The sequence below is a fragment of the Oncorhynchus tshawytscha genome, linkage group LG22 (genome assembly GCF_018296145.1).
Source record: "Oncorhynchus tshawytscha isolate Ot180627B linkage group LG22, Otsh_v2.0, whole genome shotgun sequence".
Taxonomy (NCBI): domain Eukaryota; kingdom Metazoa; phylum Chordata; class Actinopteri; order Salmoniformes; family Salmonidae; genus Oncorhynchus; species Oncorhynchus tshawytscha.
Window position 1 is genome coordinate 4786085 of NC_056450.1, and position 16687 is coordinate 4802771.

Below are 16687 nucleotides of genomic sequence, written 5' to 3' on the forward strand. Positions count from 1 at the left end.
CACCGAGATGAAAACAGAGTCAATAACACCTGAGGAAAGAACCAAGGGGAGTGACAGATATAGGGAAGATAATGATGGAGGTGATGGAGTCCAGGTGATTGTCATGAGGCGCAGGTGTGCGAGACAATGGTGACAGGTGTGCGGGATAATCAGCAGCCTCAAGGACTTTCACATTCTTGTTCTGAAGCCATTCCAGCATTGCTTTGGCTATATGCTTGGGGTCATTGTCCTGTTGGAACGTAAATCTTCCCCCCAGGCTAAGGTTGTTTGCACTCTGAAGCAGGTTATCATCAAAGATTTCCCTGTATTTGGCTCCATTCATTGTTCCCTCTATCTTTACCAGTCTCCCAGTTCCTGCCTGGTTTTCTCCAGATATATACTTTGCATCCAGATCAAAGAGTTACATTTTTTGCATCATTAGACAACATCATCTTTTGCCTTATGATCTTAAAGTCTTTCACTTGCCTTTTTGCAAAGTTCAGATGTGCTGTCATGTGCTTTTTTTTCAGGAGTGGCTTCCGTCTGGCCGCTCTCCCAAAAATCCCAGATTGGTGAAGTGCTGTAGAGACTGTTGTACTTCTGGCAGGTTCTTCCATCTCAGTCAAGGAACTCTGTTGTTCTGTCAGAGTGGTCATTGGGTTTTTGGACACCTCCCTGACCAAGGTCCTTCTTGCGCAGTTGCTCAGTTTGGTCGGACGGCCAGCTCTAGGCAGAGTCTGTGTAGTTCTATATTTTTACCATTTCCCAATAATGGAGACCACTGCTCTTGGAAACTTTCAACACTGTAGAAATGGTTTTATACCCTTCCCCAGATATATGCCTCATTACAATTCCACAGACAGTTCCTTGAACTTAATGGTATGGTTTCTGCTCTGACATGCACTGTCAACTGTAGGACCTTATATAGACAGGTGTGTTTCTTTATAAATCATGTCCAAAACATGTTTTCACATTGTAATTATGGGGTATTATGTGTAGATGGGTGAGAAAACAGTTATGGTTTGAATTCAGGCTGTAACACAACAAAATGTGGAATAAGTCAAGGGTTATGAATACTTTCTGAAGTCACTGTATTTTACACAGTATTAGTGACATTCTACATTTTCATGAGGTGATAGGCCTACCACTGTTTTCTGTCAGTTTCATTCATACCATCTCACCTCACATGCAACTAGTTCATTTCAGGCTTGATCGAAGGCCTACTTGGGTTTCTTTGTTTGTTCTTGCTCTAGCTGTGAGTCTGTATTTACTATTTTACATGTTTTACTATTTATATCTGATCTGTAAACCACATTTAAACAGATATTCACACCTCAAGTTTCCAGCCCCTCAGTTTAAATTTCTCTCTGACCACCTCCCCACATCTACATTTTTCACTCATTCCTTCTCTCTCTCTCTCTCTCTGGCTGTCTATCTCACCTGCTGCTTCAGTGTGTCACAGTAACCCTGGTCTTGAAGCCTACCTCTGCACCTAGATCTGCTGGGCGTCCCACACTCTCGCTGCATGCAATGTCAGGGTAATTAACGAGTCAGAAGCAGAATCAACTTGGACTCGGGTAGACATAACATAGTAAATGTAAATCTGTGACACGCCAAATAGTATGATGGGCTACGTTTTGTATGGTACCTATGTATTAATTTGTGGATGTCCAGCATCCATTCCGAATGATATGTTACAAATTCCAATTTGTTGTGACCTTAACTAGGTGGCTAATGTTAGCTAGGCTAGGGGTTAGGAGTTAAAGTTAGGGTTAAGGGGTTAAGGTTAGGGGAAGTGTTAGCTAACATTCTAAGTAGTTGCAAAATAACTAAAAAGTAGTAAGTAGTTGCAAAGTTGCTAATTAGCTAAAATGCTAAAGTTGTCCATAATGACATTTGAACATGCAACCTTTTGGGTTGCTAGCCATTCACGTTGTACACCTACCCATCCACCCGACCAACCACCCTACTTTAGTTTTTGTCTAAGTAACCTTCTGTCAGATGTATTATTATTTTATTTTACCCCTTTTTCTCCCCAATTGGTAGTTACAGTCTTGTCTCATCACTGCAACTCCCGTATAGTTGGGAGAGGCGAAGGTCGAGAGCCGTGCTTCCTCCGAAACACAACCCAACCAAACCGCACTGCTTTTTGACACAGTGCCCACTTAACTTGGAAGCCAGTACCAATGTGGTGGAGGAAACACTGTGCACCTGGTGACCGTGTCAGTGTGCACTGCGCAGGAGTGGCTAGTGCGCGATGGGACAAGGATATCCCTGCTGGCCAAACCCTCCGTTAACCCGGACAACGCTGGACCAATTGTGCGCCGCCTCATGGGTCTCCCGGTCGCGGCCGGCTGCGACAGAGCCTGGACTCAAACCCAGAATCTCTAGTGGCACAGCTAGCACTGCGATGCAGTGCCTTAGACCACTGCGCCACTCGGGAGGCCTTACCTTCTGTCTGATGTAACCATTGCGAATGTAACATATCATACTAATTTGAGTGTCCCGGATTTACGTTTACTATGTTATATCATGAGACCAAGCTGGCAGGATATGAGTCATCACTTCGTTGCTAACTGGCTGCTAAAAAGATCACGGCCACTACAGGGCGGGAGGGAGGCCCTTCTCCGAGCTTCTCTTCCCACCTCATTTAGATACTGTATAACGATTATTGGGTCATCATTAATGGACTTTGGGTGAACTAGCCCTTTAAACCCATTTCTATTATGGAACTAGAGCTGTAATTCACAATGCTGTCAGCTCACGACTCATTCATCTCAGCCTGCCAAGATTGGGATGCCAGTTAAGGCCACCTGTTTGTTGCGGCAAGAGCTCTGTTCATTTTCTCTTGAGCCACTCATGTTCTCCATAGAGGACAACAGAAGCACTTTTAGCTTGAGAATTATCACATAGGAACTCCTAAGAAATACCACAAAAAAATGCATACAAATATTAGTTTATATATTGTTTATTTATCCAAGTAATCCCATGCGGGTTCAAAAATGGTTATTGAGAGATGTGGGCCACGACTTGTACACTTGATCCATGAACATGCATTTCATCAGTTGGTTGTACATGTAGCTGCTACTTTCAAAGTGAGTGACTGTGTCTCTTCAGCTCTACACTTGGTAAATGAGAGTGAGTGCACGGGAGCATCTGTACCACCCAGCATCAGTCGCACAAGTATTTCCACTACTGTTATACTGTCCCCACTGACACCAACTCGCTATGTTCTTACCATTCAACCTGTACTGTAGCATCACTGCATGTGGTACTGCAATATTGTAAATACAAGAACTGCAAGTGAAGTGAATGGGACAAACTGTTAGTGTATGCCTTGTCGAGCACTGCTCACTGTGGGGTCGCTGTATTTCCCCACGAATGAAAATGGAACACAGCAGCAACAAGCCGCATGGTTATACTTATTCCCTGAGGTAGTCAATGTGTGAACTGTGTGTGTGTGGTGTGTATGTGCGTGCGTGCATGTGTCTATATGCATACATGTACTTACGAGCATGTGTGTGTGTTGATGTGTTGGAGAACGGGCACGCCTGCCTGAGCTTGTGCAACACCGAAAAATCACAGATGGAATCAGACTGAGTGGGAAAGCAGTCAGCGGTCAGCCCTTTGAGACCGTGGTGGAACTAGGACTCAAGCAAAGCGTAGGCCTCAGTGTTAAGGGAGAAAATAATGGAGCTAACGACAGGAATTTAGGAGGCCAAGCTACACTAGAGTAGAGCAATAAGAGGAAAGCTCTAGTTTTGGCCCTTGTACAACAGAGGACGAGACAGCCTCTGCATGTGTGAAAAGCCAGAGAGATACTGTAGTATTGCCCTCCTGGGCCTGCCTGCTATCTGGCCAACATTACAGGGATAGATTCACTGTGTGAATCTGCTGTAAATACACTTGTTGTAAAAGTTACCTGAGCTCTTTTGGATAGTTTCTGTATTTATCAACATCAATCAACAACTTCTCACCTTTTTTGAGGCTACATACTAATACCATGCTCTGGTATCCTTCTATTGTGTTTTCCCTTGTATCCTTTCGTTAGTAATTTTCCAATCAGAAACAAAAACCTTGGTTTGGTGAAAGCCATATGGTGCAATTAAATCCCACTATCCAGCTGGGTAGGAGGTTGCTTTCAACTATCCAGTCCTTTCTAATCAAGGGGAGCAAGGAACATAATCATTGTAGACTAAGGGGCCCCACTCACCCTTTGTTTTGGCTGGTATTACAACCAATCCTAACTCCCACTTTAGTCAAATGTTCACTTATAGTATCCCATTGAAATTGATGCGTTACTTTAGTGAAAATTCGACTTAAGTGGAAGTTAGGATTCTCCCCACCATCTATAGTCTGGGTGTCCCACTCTGACGATGTGGCCGATTCTGTCAGAGATAGGTGATCAAGGGAGAGGGAATTCCCAGTCCCTTACTCAAATAAACACTGTCTGGGCTGGGAACACAAGGGAATAGAAAGAAGGAGAGAAGGAGGGGGGAGGGGTGGACTGAAAAAGAACAATGAGCCCAAGGCGGACGAGGTAGAAGAGCTAGTCTTCTCAGCCACTCAATGGGTGCCATCATCGAATCATTACCGAGTGAGAGTAGAGGAAGCCCTTTCAGTGTAACTGTTAGCTTGATAAGCACTTACAGTAGAGCAGTATTGAACACAACAATCTTCACAGGCCCTCTCTAGAGATGGTAAATTAAATACATAGCTGTATTAGATGACAGTGATAGAAGGAATTTGGTTGTAAGGGAAATTAATTGATCTATTCATTGTCATGGCATTTGTGTATGTCTGTGAGAGAGAGAAGAGAGAGAGATGTATAACAATATTGTATGGATGGTGGGCATTTTGTATGTTTACATGGCAGCATTGGGGATTTCAGCACCATGGAGAGCAAAACACTCGCATTGCAGTGGAACTCCTAGGCCTGTATTCACAAACCTTATGAGAGAGAGAGGTATCAATTACAGTGTTACCTGGGTTACCTCTCTATATGCACACACACAATGGATCATAGCTACTTATTCTTACTGGCTTATTTTCCCGACACACCCAGTTCATGTCTCTGTCCTCTTATGGCAGATTTGACACATCTCTCTCTCTCACCCCCCCAACCCTAATTGTGACCATAAACCTAACCCCTAAGCCTAAAATAGCCCTTCTCCTTATGGGGACCGGCAAAATGTCCCCACTTGTCAGAATTGTCCTTGTTTTACTATCCTTGTGAGGACATCTGGTCCCCACAAGTATAGTAAAACCAAATCACACACACACACAATTGCCGTTGACACAGTAATGTACACTTGCTGTCTGTGAAAGCTAACGCTTTACTACTGTCTGCTGTATTCAGTATCCAACTGAATTTGCCATGTGTTTGTGTATTTGTTGAGTCAGCGCATTGGGATCCAGCATCAGAATATTTTTTTACACATTATTCCCAGACATACTGTAGCCCATAACAAGGTTATTGTACTTGCAATAGTAATCTGACTTAGTTTATCAATATAATGGTCAACTTATTTCTGAATCTATTCCTTATTCGTGGATATACATGACTGTAAAACCAGTATGAATCAGAGTAAAAACATTCCATGTAGGTATCATTAAATGTAAATGGTAGTGATTTTCCGTGTTCTGTGCGCCTCTCTTTGTCTTTCCTGCCTCACCACAATGAGGCTGTAGTGTAGACTTCCAGTAGTGTGTTGCCTGCAGGGGGCCCAAAGGAAGAGAGCCATTCACACTCATACACACTCACTGGTATGTGAACACCACACACACCACACACACCTACACACATGCACATGCACAGCGCACACATGCACACAGACAAATAGGTTTCAAGGGTCTACACAGAGAATTTTGCAAACTCCTAACGCATGCACATACACTCTCACACTTATGCACACACGTATGCACGCACACACACACACTCATGTTTTATATAAATCTTTCAGGCATTGCCCTAAATCAGCATAATAACTGCAATATACATGCACACACCTACCTGAGCCTGCTAGTCTCTACAACTATCAAGTAGACAGAAACCACCACCATTCACAAGAGAAAGGGGGCCCCAAAATACCTGAAACTACTTTTTCCTGCAATCTAGAGCCAAAGATCTGTATATGTTTCTGCATAGTTATCTAAGCATACCTCTTCACCTGTTCAATTGTAATTTTAACTAATAATGATGCACATTTATTCTTTAGAACTTTTATGCCTTAGGAGTTTAGTACAACTGCCACACTGGTATATAGTATCATAACCCAATAATTAAAGCAAGTTTAGTATTCTCTAAAGTTTAGCAACCTTTCCAGCAGGCATGCCAGCTAAGATAGTCAGACAAGATACTTTAACTTCATTCATAGCCTGAAATGGCTTGGTAGCTAGTTATGAGATAGGTTCCAAATCTACCAATTTTATGAAGCCAACTTCATAAAATTGCTAGATGGCTAGTATTACATTTATCATTATATTATAATTTATTCATAAAGTAGGAATCAATAGGCTACATGGATTGATCAAATTCAAATTCATTTTAAAACGTACCTCCTGCGACTCCTGCCCATCACCGGCAGCTAAAATAAAATCCAAAACTGTGTGTGTGTGTCACTCTACACTCTCTCTCCCCGCCACTGACGACACTGTTTGCACTCACTAGAGTAGCTAACATTCTGTCTAGCATATCTTTGTTCCTTGGTGCACCTTGGAAGGAAACACTTACTAGGAAGATTAAGAGAGGGTGGTACCCTTTGCCTGGTCCATTAGTGTGCCCCCCTCTTGCAAATTACAGCTGGAAAAACATGGGCTTAAAACGCTTCAAATGTTTAGTAGTTCATTTAACATCTGACAAATTAAAAAACAGGGGGAAAAAACAGGGGGAAGATGCCTGTGTAGTTTTTTTATCCCCAATTTCGTGATATCCAGTTGGTAGTTACAGTCTTGTCCCATCGCTGCAATTCCCGTAACGAAGGTTGAGAGCCATGCGTCCTGCAAGGTTGAGAGCCATGCGTCCACACTGCTTCTTGACACACTACTCTCTTAACCCGGAAGCCAGCCGCACCAATGTGTCGGAGGAAACACAGTACGCATGTCGATGTGTCAGTGTGCATGTGCCCTGCCCGCCACAGGAGTCGCTAGAGCGTGATGGGACAAGGACATCCCGGCCAGCCAAACCCTCCCCTAACTCGGATGACGCTGGGCCAATTGTTTGTCGCCTCATGGGTCTCCCGGTCTCGGCCGGCTGCGACACAGCCCTGGATCGAACCTGGATCTGTAGTGCCTCAAGCACTGCACCACTCGGGAGGCCGTCTCTGTCTACTCTGATAACTGTTGGAAACCAAAGACCTGTGTGTGCTCTTTTTCTGGCTAAAATGACACATGTCTATTCTCAGTGCCTGAGCCTATTATGTGGGTGACAGGAGTTGGGCAAGAGAGACACTTTTAGCAGGACTAGCTACAGTACATCCCACTGTGTAGTGTACTTGCGTGTGTCAAAATCAAAACCAACTTAGCTCTTAACCTAAGCAGCATACAAACCAAGATACTAACCAAAGGGCCAAAACAGGCCTCTTTGAAAAGTTAAACAAGACTTGATCCTAAGTGTTTTGTAATGAGGCTGCATGCAGTCTATTTGAGTACTCCCCCACCTGTCCCCAATCTTAACTGAAACATATGGTAGCAAACAAGGCCCTCGGGCACTTCCTATTGGCTTCTCTCCTTGTTGACATTGCTTCTCTCCTTTAAAGCCAGTAGCCAACACATTTGACAATACCACACATAGACTGGTTTCTCAGACTCAGAGTAAATCTACTTTGTATTTGTATTTATTATGGATCCCCATTAGCAGCTGCCAAGGCAGCAGCTACTCTTCCTGGGGTCCAAACACATTAAGGCACTTACATTACATATTAAAAAAAAGATAAATAGTACATCATATAACATTATTACACCACTACATATCTACAATACAAAATGTACAATACCACCATAAAACAATATCACAATGTACATGTGTGTAGAGTGCGTGTGTCTGTACCTTTGTGTGTGTCTCTTCACAATCCCCACTGTTCCATAAGGTGTATTTTTATTTGTTTTTTAAATCTGATTCTACTGCTTGCATCAGTTACCTGATGTGGAACAGAGTTCCATGTAGTCAAGTCCCTCTTTGTGGCACATGACGACACTACTGAACAGTAGTCCAGCTGCGATAAAACTAGGGCCTGTAGGACCTGCCTTGTTGAAAGTGTTGTTAAGAAGGCAGAGCAGCGCTTTATTATGGACAGACTTCTCCCCTCTTAGCTACTGTTGTATCAGTATGTTTTGACCATGACAGTTTACATTCCAGGGTTACTCCAAGCAGTTTAGTCACCTCAACTTTCTCAATTTCCACACTATTCATTACAAGATTTAGTTGTGGTTTAGGGTGTAGTGAATGATTTGTCCCAAATCTATGTTTTTAGTTTTGGAAACATTTAGGACTAACTTATTCCTTGCCACCCATTCTGAAACTAACTGCATCTCTTTGTTAAGTGTTGCAGTCATTTCAGTCGCTGTAGTAGCTGACATGTATAGTGTTGAGTCATCTGTGTACATAAACACTCTGTCTTGACTCAAAGCCAGTGGCATGTCATTAGTAAAGATTGAAAAAAGTAAGGGTCTAAACAGCTACCCTGGGGAATTCCTGATTCTACCTTGATTATGTTGGCAAGGCTTCCATTATAGAACACCCTCTGTGTTCTGTTAGACAAGTAACTCTTTATCCACAATATTGCAGGGGGTGTAAAGCCATAACACATACGTTTTTCCAGCAGCAGACTATGATTGATAAAGTCAAAAGCCACACTGAAGTCAAACAAAACAGCCCCCACGATATCTGTATCATCAATTTCTCTCAGCCAATCATCAGTAATTTGTGTAAGTGCTGTGCTTGTTGAATGTCCTTCCCTATAAGCGTGCTAAAAGTCTGTTGTCAACTTGTTTACTGTAAAATAGCATTGTATCTGGTCAAACCTTTTTTTGCAGAAGTTTACTAAGGGTTGGTAACAGGCTGATTGGTCGGCTATTTGAGCCAGTAAAGGGGGCTTTACTATTCTTGGGTAGCGGAATGACTTTTGCTTCCCTCCAGGCCTGAGGGCACACACTTTCTTGTAGGCTTAAATTTAAGATATGTGTAACGGTTGTCTGTGGTGGAAGAAGGTGAGGACCAATGCGCAGCGTGGTAAGTGTTCATATTCTTTAATAGAACTCAGAACACTAAAATACAAAACCAACAAGAGAACAAAATGAAACCGAAACAGTTCTGTCTGGTACAGATACGAAACAGAAAATAATCACCCACAAATCAAGGGTGAAAACAGGCTGCCTAAATATGGTTCTCAATCAGGGACAACGATTGACAGCTGCCATACCAGGCCAAACACAGAAATACCAACTCATAGAAAAACAAACATAGACAACCCACCCAACTCACGCCCTGACCATACTAAAACAAAGACATAACAAAATAACTAAGGTCAGAATGTGACAATATGGCAAATAGGAGCGGCAATACTGTCCGCTATTATCCTCAGTAATTTTCCATCCAGGTTGTCAGACCCTGGTGGCTTGTCATTGTTGATAGACAACAATCATTTTTTCACCTCTTCCACACTCACTTTACAGAATTCAAAAGTACAATGCTTGTCTTTCAGAATTTGGTCAGATATAATTGGATGTGTAGTGTCAGTGTTTGTTGCTGGCATGTCATGCCTAAGTTTGCTAATCTTGCCAATGAATAAATCATTAAAGTACTTGGCAATATCAGTGGGTTTTGTGATGAATTAGCTTTTTTTCATTTAAGGTGCTCCAAAGCTTTTTACTATCATTCTTTATATTTTTATTTTATTTTTATTCTATATAGTTTCTTTGCCAATCGGTCGTGCTGCCAGGTTTATTTGCCATACCTTTCTCAACCATAAAATGTTTCAATTCCTCATCAATCTAAGGGGACATCACTTGCACAGTCTTCACATTTTGCTGCCTTAAAATAACATCTTAAATGGGATTCAATTAGATTTTTTCACTATCTATCTCAACAACCTACTCCACATTTTCAAAGTGAAAGACAAATTATAGAACATTTTCCAAATTACTTAGAAATACAAAATGAGGCTTGATTGCATATGTCTTCACACCCCAGAATGAATCTTTGGTGGAAGCAATTTTGACAAAAACAATGGACATATGTTGCCCTGAGAGTTCAAAACAATTCACAGCTCTAATGGCTGCCAAAGGTGTTTCCACCAAGTATTAACTCTGGGGTGTGAAGACATCAAGACATTCTCTTTTTTTCTTCTAATTCATCTGGAAAATGTTCTATGGCTTTCTTTCACTCTGGAAAAACAGTAGGTTGTGTAGAACTGTAGGAAAAATAATTTAATCCCTTTTTAGATTAAATGTTTAGGCAGCAAAATATGAAGACTGTGCAAGGGGTGTGTAGACTTTCACTAGGCACTGTATATATATAAATATATATATATATAAAAAATAGCAGCCCAAATCTGGTCTTGGTCAACCCTATTTGACCTGTTAGTGGAATTATCAGATAATTCAGATTTTTGTCATCTGAAAAAGATGCAATTATACAATGTTATCATTCAAGGCAGTACTATGCAATAACTGAGATATAAGGGACCAGTTGCTAGCATGGACTCTTCATAAAGACTGGGTCACTCTGAACTCTGCACCTCCCTTTGTGTAATGGTGGTGCAGGTGCTCGCTAGTCTCTCTCAGATCAGGGGTCTTAAATCAATGTGTGGCTGCTCACTAGGAAGCATAGACACAAGCATCATCTCACTCTCTTCTGGTAGTTAGCTGTGTGCTCAGACTGTGACAGGCCCGTAGGCCATGGCCAGATGGCAGCACAGTTGCAATGCCAGGGGGGTAAGTGAGGAGGTTAGCTGGCATGGCATAGCATGGCAGTGGGTAAGGAAGTGGCCTGTTGAAGGGCACATTGTTAGTCCTCCGAGTGAAGAGGGTGAGGGGGGTGGGAGGAATGGATTTGAACAGAGCTGACCTGAGAAGACCCCAAATCAACCCCTAGCCCCTATACACTTGGATAGATATGAGACGATTGGATAGGTGAAAGCGATATGGCAACAAGTCCACCTGGCCTATCAGAGGGCATGATGGAGCAATTGACATGTAAATATCTAAACAAAGCCATATCCTGAGCTTTGAATTGATTTCTGAAGGTTGGTGGATCCATTCGTTTTCACTATGTAGGATTTGAGACATGTCACTCTACAAGCCATGTGTACTGTATATGGTGTGTGTGACCTCCATCAACTGTGATATTGCACCATGAAGTGTCCTTCAACAATGCCCTTGAAACACGCTCATAAGGCATATGTTTGGCCTACTTATGTCATTGCACCTATGAACAGCCCACCTTTCAACTCTACCTTAGGACAACAGCCTTTTAGTTACAATCGTGTCAGTCATGCACTCTGTCAGTCATGCATTCTGTCAGTCATGCATTCTGTCAGTCATGCATTCTGTCAGTCATGCATTTTGTCAGTCATGCATTCTGTCAGTCATGCACTCTGTCAGTCATGCATTCTGTCAGTCATGCATTCTGTCAGTCATGCACTCTGTCAGTCATGCATTCTGTCAGTCATGCATTCTGTCAGTCATGCATTCTGTCAGTCATGCATTCTGTCAGTCATGTTTTATGACAGTTTACTTTTGTCATTAGAGAGACAGCTGGAAATGAATTGCAATTATTTGTTAGAGCTGGCAGTATCTCACTCAGTGTAACGTATTACTGAGATATGTCAGGGAAAGGCAAGCTAAGTAGCACCAAACACAGAGCAGGGTCGTGTTCATTAACGCACACAACATAACACATTTTATTAATGATCTGCATTGGAAAACCAGCATTTATTATTGGACAAGTCTAACTAGTCCCTCCTTGTTTCAATCTGTTTTCTTCCGTTTGGTAGGAACATGACCCTGGTCTTTAAGTGTGTGAACAGTGAGGGAGTTCATCTTGGCCAGTCAGCAGGGCACAATTGTTGTGACTATAATCACACAATTTGAAGAACTCTTAGTTACCACAGCTTCCACACTAACAGGGTATGCATTACAACATATTAAGATGCAAACGAAGTTGTATGTTTTTTTTCATCGTTTTATTGTGACCGTAACAACAGTAACCTCACAACACTGTCAATCATGCTTGAAAATATAAATTTTGCTCTATATCTGAGCATCACACATATCTCTGTTGATTGTGCACTTTGCCGTGATTCAAAGAGACACTGGAGTCACAGGAAAACAGAGTGTATTGACATCGGATGTGCAGCAGTGATACCACATATTATTTTAGGAAGGTTAGATGTAGCTCAAATTTTTTTCATGTTGAATTTTGAATCTGTCCTGTCATATGTACATGAGTGTCAAACCATAATGGCAGTTAAAATTACATTTGCTTTGTTCTCCTTACTTTCACAGTAAAATACTAGCTGTGGAGCTATACAGAGCAGGTTTTCTCTGTGAAAATATTCCAGTTTTGAATTCACTCACAGCATGGTTAAACGGGGTGGGGTCCCCCTTGACATGCAGTACCACTGTAGTTCTGAGTTTAGTACACTAGGATTCTTTATTGAATCCTCATTATTATTAAGTAACATTGCAATGAATATGGATTTCTGCTATATTCTTCATATTTAAAACATCCTTTTTAAAGTTTATAGTAGGCTAGCACGTGTGAAAACTAGAATACCTTATGCAGAGTCTACTATGAAAATCATTGGACTCTCATGAACACTTCTTATCCTGCAATTATAAAATCTCCCTTTTTTCCACACACAATGTATTTAGCCTAAATGTGATAGGTTGGGTATGTCTTCCAGACTTTTAGCACTTGTAGGCTAAACACTCGTAACAGCTGGAAGACTAATACATACTGTGGATTATGTACATTACTGCAAAGAAATGGGGTGCTGCCTAAACACGATACATGGATTTAATTCATCCAAATGTACATTAGCATATTAATTGAAATTGTATTGTTCACCACATGTGGTACAGCCCATTCATGATGGAAATTTTACACACTTTTTTAATATATCCCCATCCGGTGAAGAAACAAATTCTGAGCTTTCTCCAAATTCAATGTTATCTGTTAATCCATTTTTTTAACAGGTTTCCCTCTATGGAAAATGTAGAAATACTTGATATACATTATGAATTACTGGGCTCTGATTGGCTACTGGAGATTCTCCTTCCGTATGGCAACAGCCTAGAATCCCCCCTCAACTCTCCTCTCCTCCCTCCCACCTAGCCCCCCCCCCTCCCCTTTTCTACTCACTGACCTCCTCCATGCTGCTTACCCCCTTCCCTGCATGCAGTTGGGCTGCTCTGCCTCCAAGGGGGCTCCTCTCCACTGACTGACTGCAGCATCTGGATGTTGTCGCCATGGCAACAGCAATGCCCCTCCTCCTTTCTACCTCCTCCCCCCTTCTCTAATCTCGCTGTGTTCGCTGCCGCACGTCTTCAGGCTTGACCTGGATTCCGTTGTGTGCTGGTTGACAGTTAGTCGGCCAGACGTGCGTGCCGGTCAACTGACTCGTTTCTCCATTATTTGGGGTCAAACTCCAGGGCCCGCTTCTCCCCCACATCCCATCCCATGCATTTGTAGAGAGAGAGAGAGAGAGAGAGAACAAGGCATGTTGCACACGGCATCCGGGCTCTGTCCACCCTCCCTCTCCTCCACTGTACTCCAACAACACTCAGTTCCTCAGTGAAGTGAGGTTTTCCCGTCCTTTTCCCCCTGTTTTGTTGAAAGCCTCTGTAGCCTGTACTGACTACAGAAACCAAAATGTCTGCCTCCTGCCTGTTCCTGTTGTCATGGGTTTAGTCACACTAATGTTTATCGCTTGGATTCTTTCTGGTCTGTTTATTGTATATTTCCTATGTATGTACCCTGTTTCTTTGCAATTGAATATGAACACAACACATCAGTAAGACTATGTGTACATCAGTGCAGCTGTTGTGTGGGCCTGTGGCCTTGTGGCCAAAAGTAGATTTAATTTGCATAATGAATAGGATGAACATTGACACATGACATGATTTGCATAATTGACTGCTAACTAATATCCATCCTCCCTGTCTGCTACACACCTCTCTGGTTGCAGTGGAGGTGATGGACCATCAGAGGGTGCTGCATACTGGCTGCCTGGTGTCGGGGGTCCACACCCCACCCATCCGCCGCAACAGCAAGCTGGCCAGCCTGGGGCGCATCTTCAAACCCTGGAAGTGGAGGAAAAAGAAAAATGAGAAGCTGAAGCAGAGCTCCACAGGTGTGTGTGTGTGTGTGTGTGTGTGTGTGTGTGTGTGTGTGTGTGTGTGTGTGTGTGTGTGTGTGTGTGTGTGTGTGTGTGTGTGTATGTGTGTGTGTGTGTGTGTGTGTGTGTGTGTGTGTGTGTGTGTGTGTGTGAGAGAGAGAGAGAGATGGAAACTACACAAACATGCACACATGTAGGCGTAGTAGATCAGGAGTAAAAGGACTTGAGTAATTCCCCAAATCTTTAAAATGGCTTCCTCTATCTCAACTTACCATGACCCCAAATAGGACTCTCCATTTCTGTCAGATCAGGGGTCATGAAAGAAAGGTCACAAAAAAGGAAGCCATTTCAGAATAGGGTCGTTCCATTTGAAATGAATCACTTTTTGACTGCACCCATATTGCATACCCCACCATACCATGAGACATCCATGTCTTCATCAATGAAGAATATTAACGGTTTGATATAATTTAAAAGCTTACTACAATCAGGTTAGTCAAACTATTTTATCATTTATTTTTTAACCTTTAACATTAATTTTCTTAGCGTGTAAGCTCTGATAGATTTAATTTTCACATATGCTGTAGCTTAGACCCTAATTTTCATCATCTGAGGTGTTTGTGTTGTGCACGTCATCGGTTGAGACAGCTGCATACCCTTGAATACAGGGTGCGTGTCATTTCAATCACTTCAGGCCACTACAGTTTAGCTGGTACACCATTGACATTTAAAACTACCACAAGATGTCTGCTGGTCTATCCCCCGCCCGAATGTCAACTTAAATGCAAATGTATATTCTATTATCTATATTTCTATGATTTTAATAGGTTTCCTATGGAAGATCGACAGTATAATTTAAAACAAATTATATTCCCATTCAAGTTAACATTCTCTGATTCTCTATTCAGGAGTATAATAAGTCTCAACCGATTGCAGGCACAACACAAACACCACAGGTGATGCAAATTAGGGTCTAAACTACAACGTATGCACGAACAAAAATGGGTGGGTGTATAGCACGAACGTCGAGCTTGAATCTCATCACGTATAACTTTAGTATTTTAGCTACCACTTCCCTAACCTTAACCCTTTAAGCTAACCTTAACCCTTTTAGCTAACCCTAACCCTTAAACTTAACCCTAGCCCCTAGTCTAGCTAGCTAACGTTAGCCACCTCGCTAGAATTCGTAACAAATCATGCATTTTGCAAATTCGTAACACAATGTACATGTTTTGCTCATTCGTAACATGTAATACAAATTGTAATTCATCACATATCATATGAAATGGGTGGTGGCCATACACAAATTAATACATACAGTATTTTTTTATTTATCCTTTATTTAACTAGGCAAGTCAGTTAAGAACAAATTCTTATTTACAATGATGCCCTCCCGGGGAACAGTGGGTCAACTGTCTTGTTCAGTAGCAGAACATATATTTTTTACCTTGTCAGCTCAGGGATTTGATCCAGCAACCTTTTGGTTACTGGCCCAACACTCCAACCACAAGGCTACCTAACATATTATCCTAATTGGAGTGTAAATTGATTTTCCCCCTCATCAATCTACACACAATACCCCATAATGACAAAGCGAACACAGCTTTATAGAAATGTTAGCAAATTTATAAAAACGCAAATATTACATTTACATAAGTATTCAGACCCTTTACTCAGTACTTTGTTGAAGCACCTTTGGCAGCGATTACAGCATCGAGTCTTCATGGGTATGATGCTACACGCTTGGCACACCTGTATTTGGGGAGTCTCTCCCATTCTTCTCTGTAGATCCTCTCAAGCTCTGTCGGCTTGGATGGGGAGCATTACTGCACAGCTATTTTCAGGTCTTTCCAGAGATGTTTAATCGGGTTCAAGTCTGGGCTGTGGCCGGGCCTCTCAAGGACATTCAGAGACTTGTCCCGAAGCCACTCCTGCGTTGTCTTGGCTGTGTGATTAGGGTCGTTGTCCTGTTGGAAAGTGAACCTTTACCCCAGTCTGAGGTCCTGAGCGCTCTGGAGCAGGTTTTCATCAAGGATCTCTCTGTACTACTAGTCTCCCAGTCCCTGCCTCTGAAAACGTCCCCACAGCATGATGCTGCCACCACCATGCTTCACTGTAGGGATGGTGCCAGGTTTCCTCTAGACATGACGTTTGGTATTCAGGCCAAAGAGTTCAATCTTGGTTTCATTAGAGCAGATAATCTTGTTTCTCCTGGTCTGAGACTCCTTAAGATGACTTTTGGCAAACTCCACGAGGGCTGTTATGTGCCTTTTACTGAGGAGTAGCCTCTGTCTGGCCACTCTACCATAAAGGCCCGATAGATGGAGTGCTGCAGAGATGGTTGTCCTTCTGGAATGTTCTCCCATCAC

The 16687-nt window shown here is 42.3% G+C and overlaps 1 protein-coding gene across 2 annotated transcripts in view; it reads left to right on the forward strand.

Moving 5' to 3' along the window:
• LOC112221614 (phosphatase and actin regulator 3-like) overlaps positions 1-16687 on the forward strand; it is a 55272-nt gene that overhangs the window by 12122 nt on the left and 26463 nt on the right. For both annotated transcript variants that reach the window (XM_042303601.1, XM_042303602.1), the window contains exon 2: positions 14169-14333. In XM_042303601.1, the coding sequence (XP_042159535.1) occupies positions 14169-14333 (165 nt within the window). The remainder of the gene's footprint in view (positions 1-14168; positions 14334-16687) is intronic.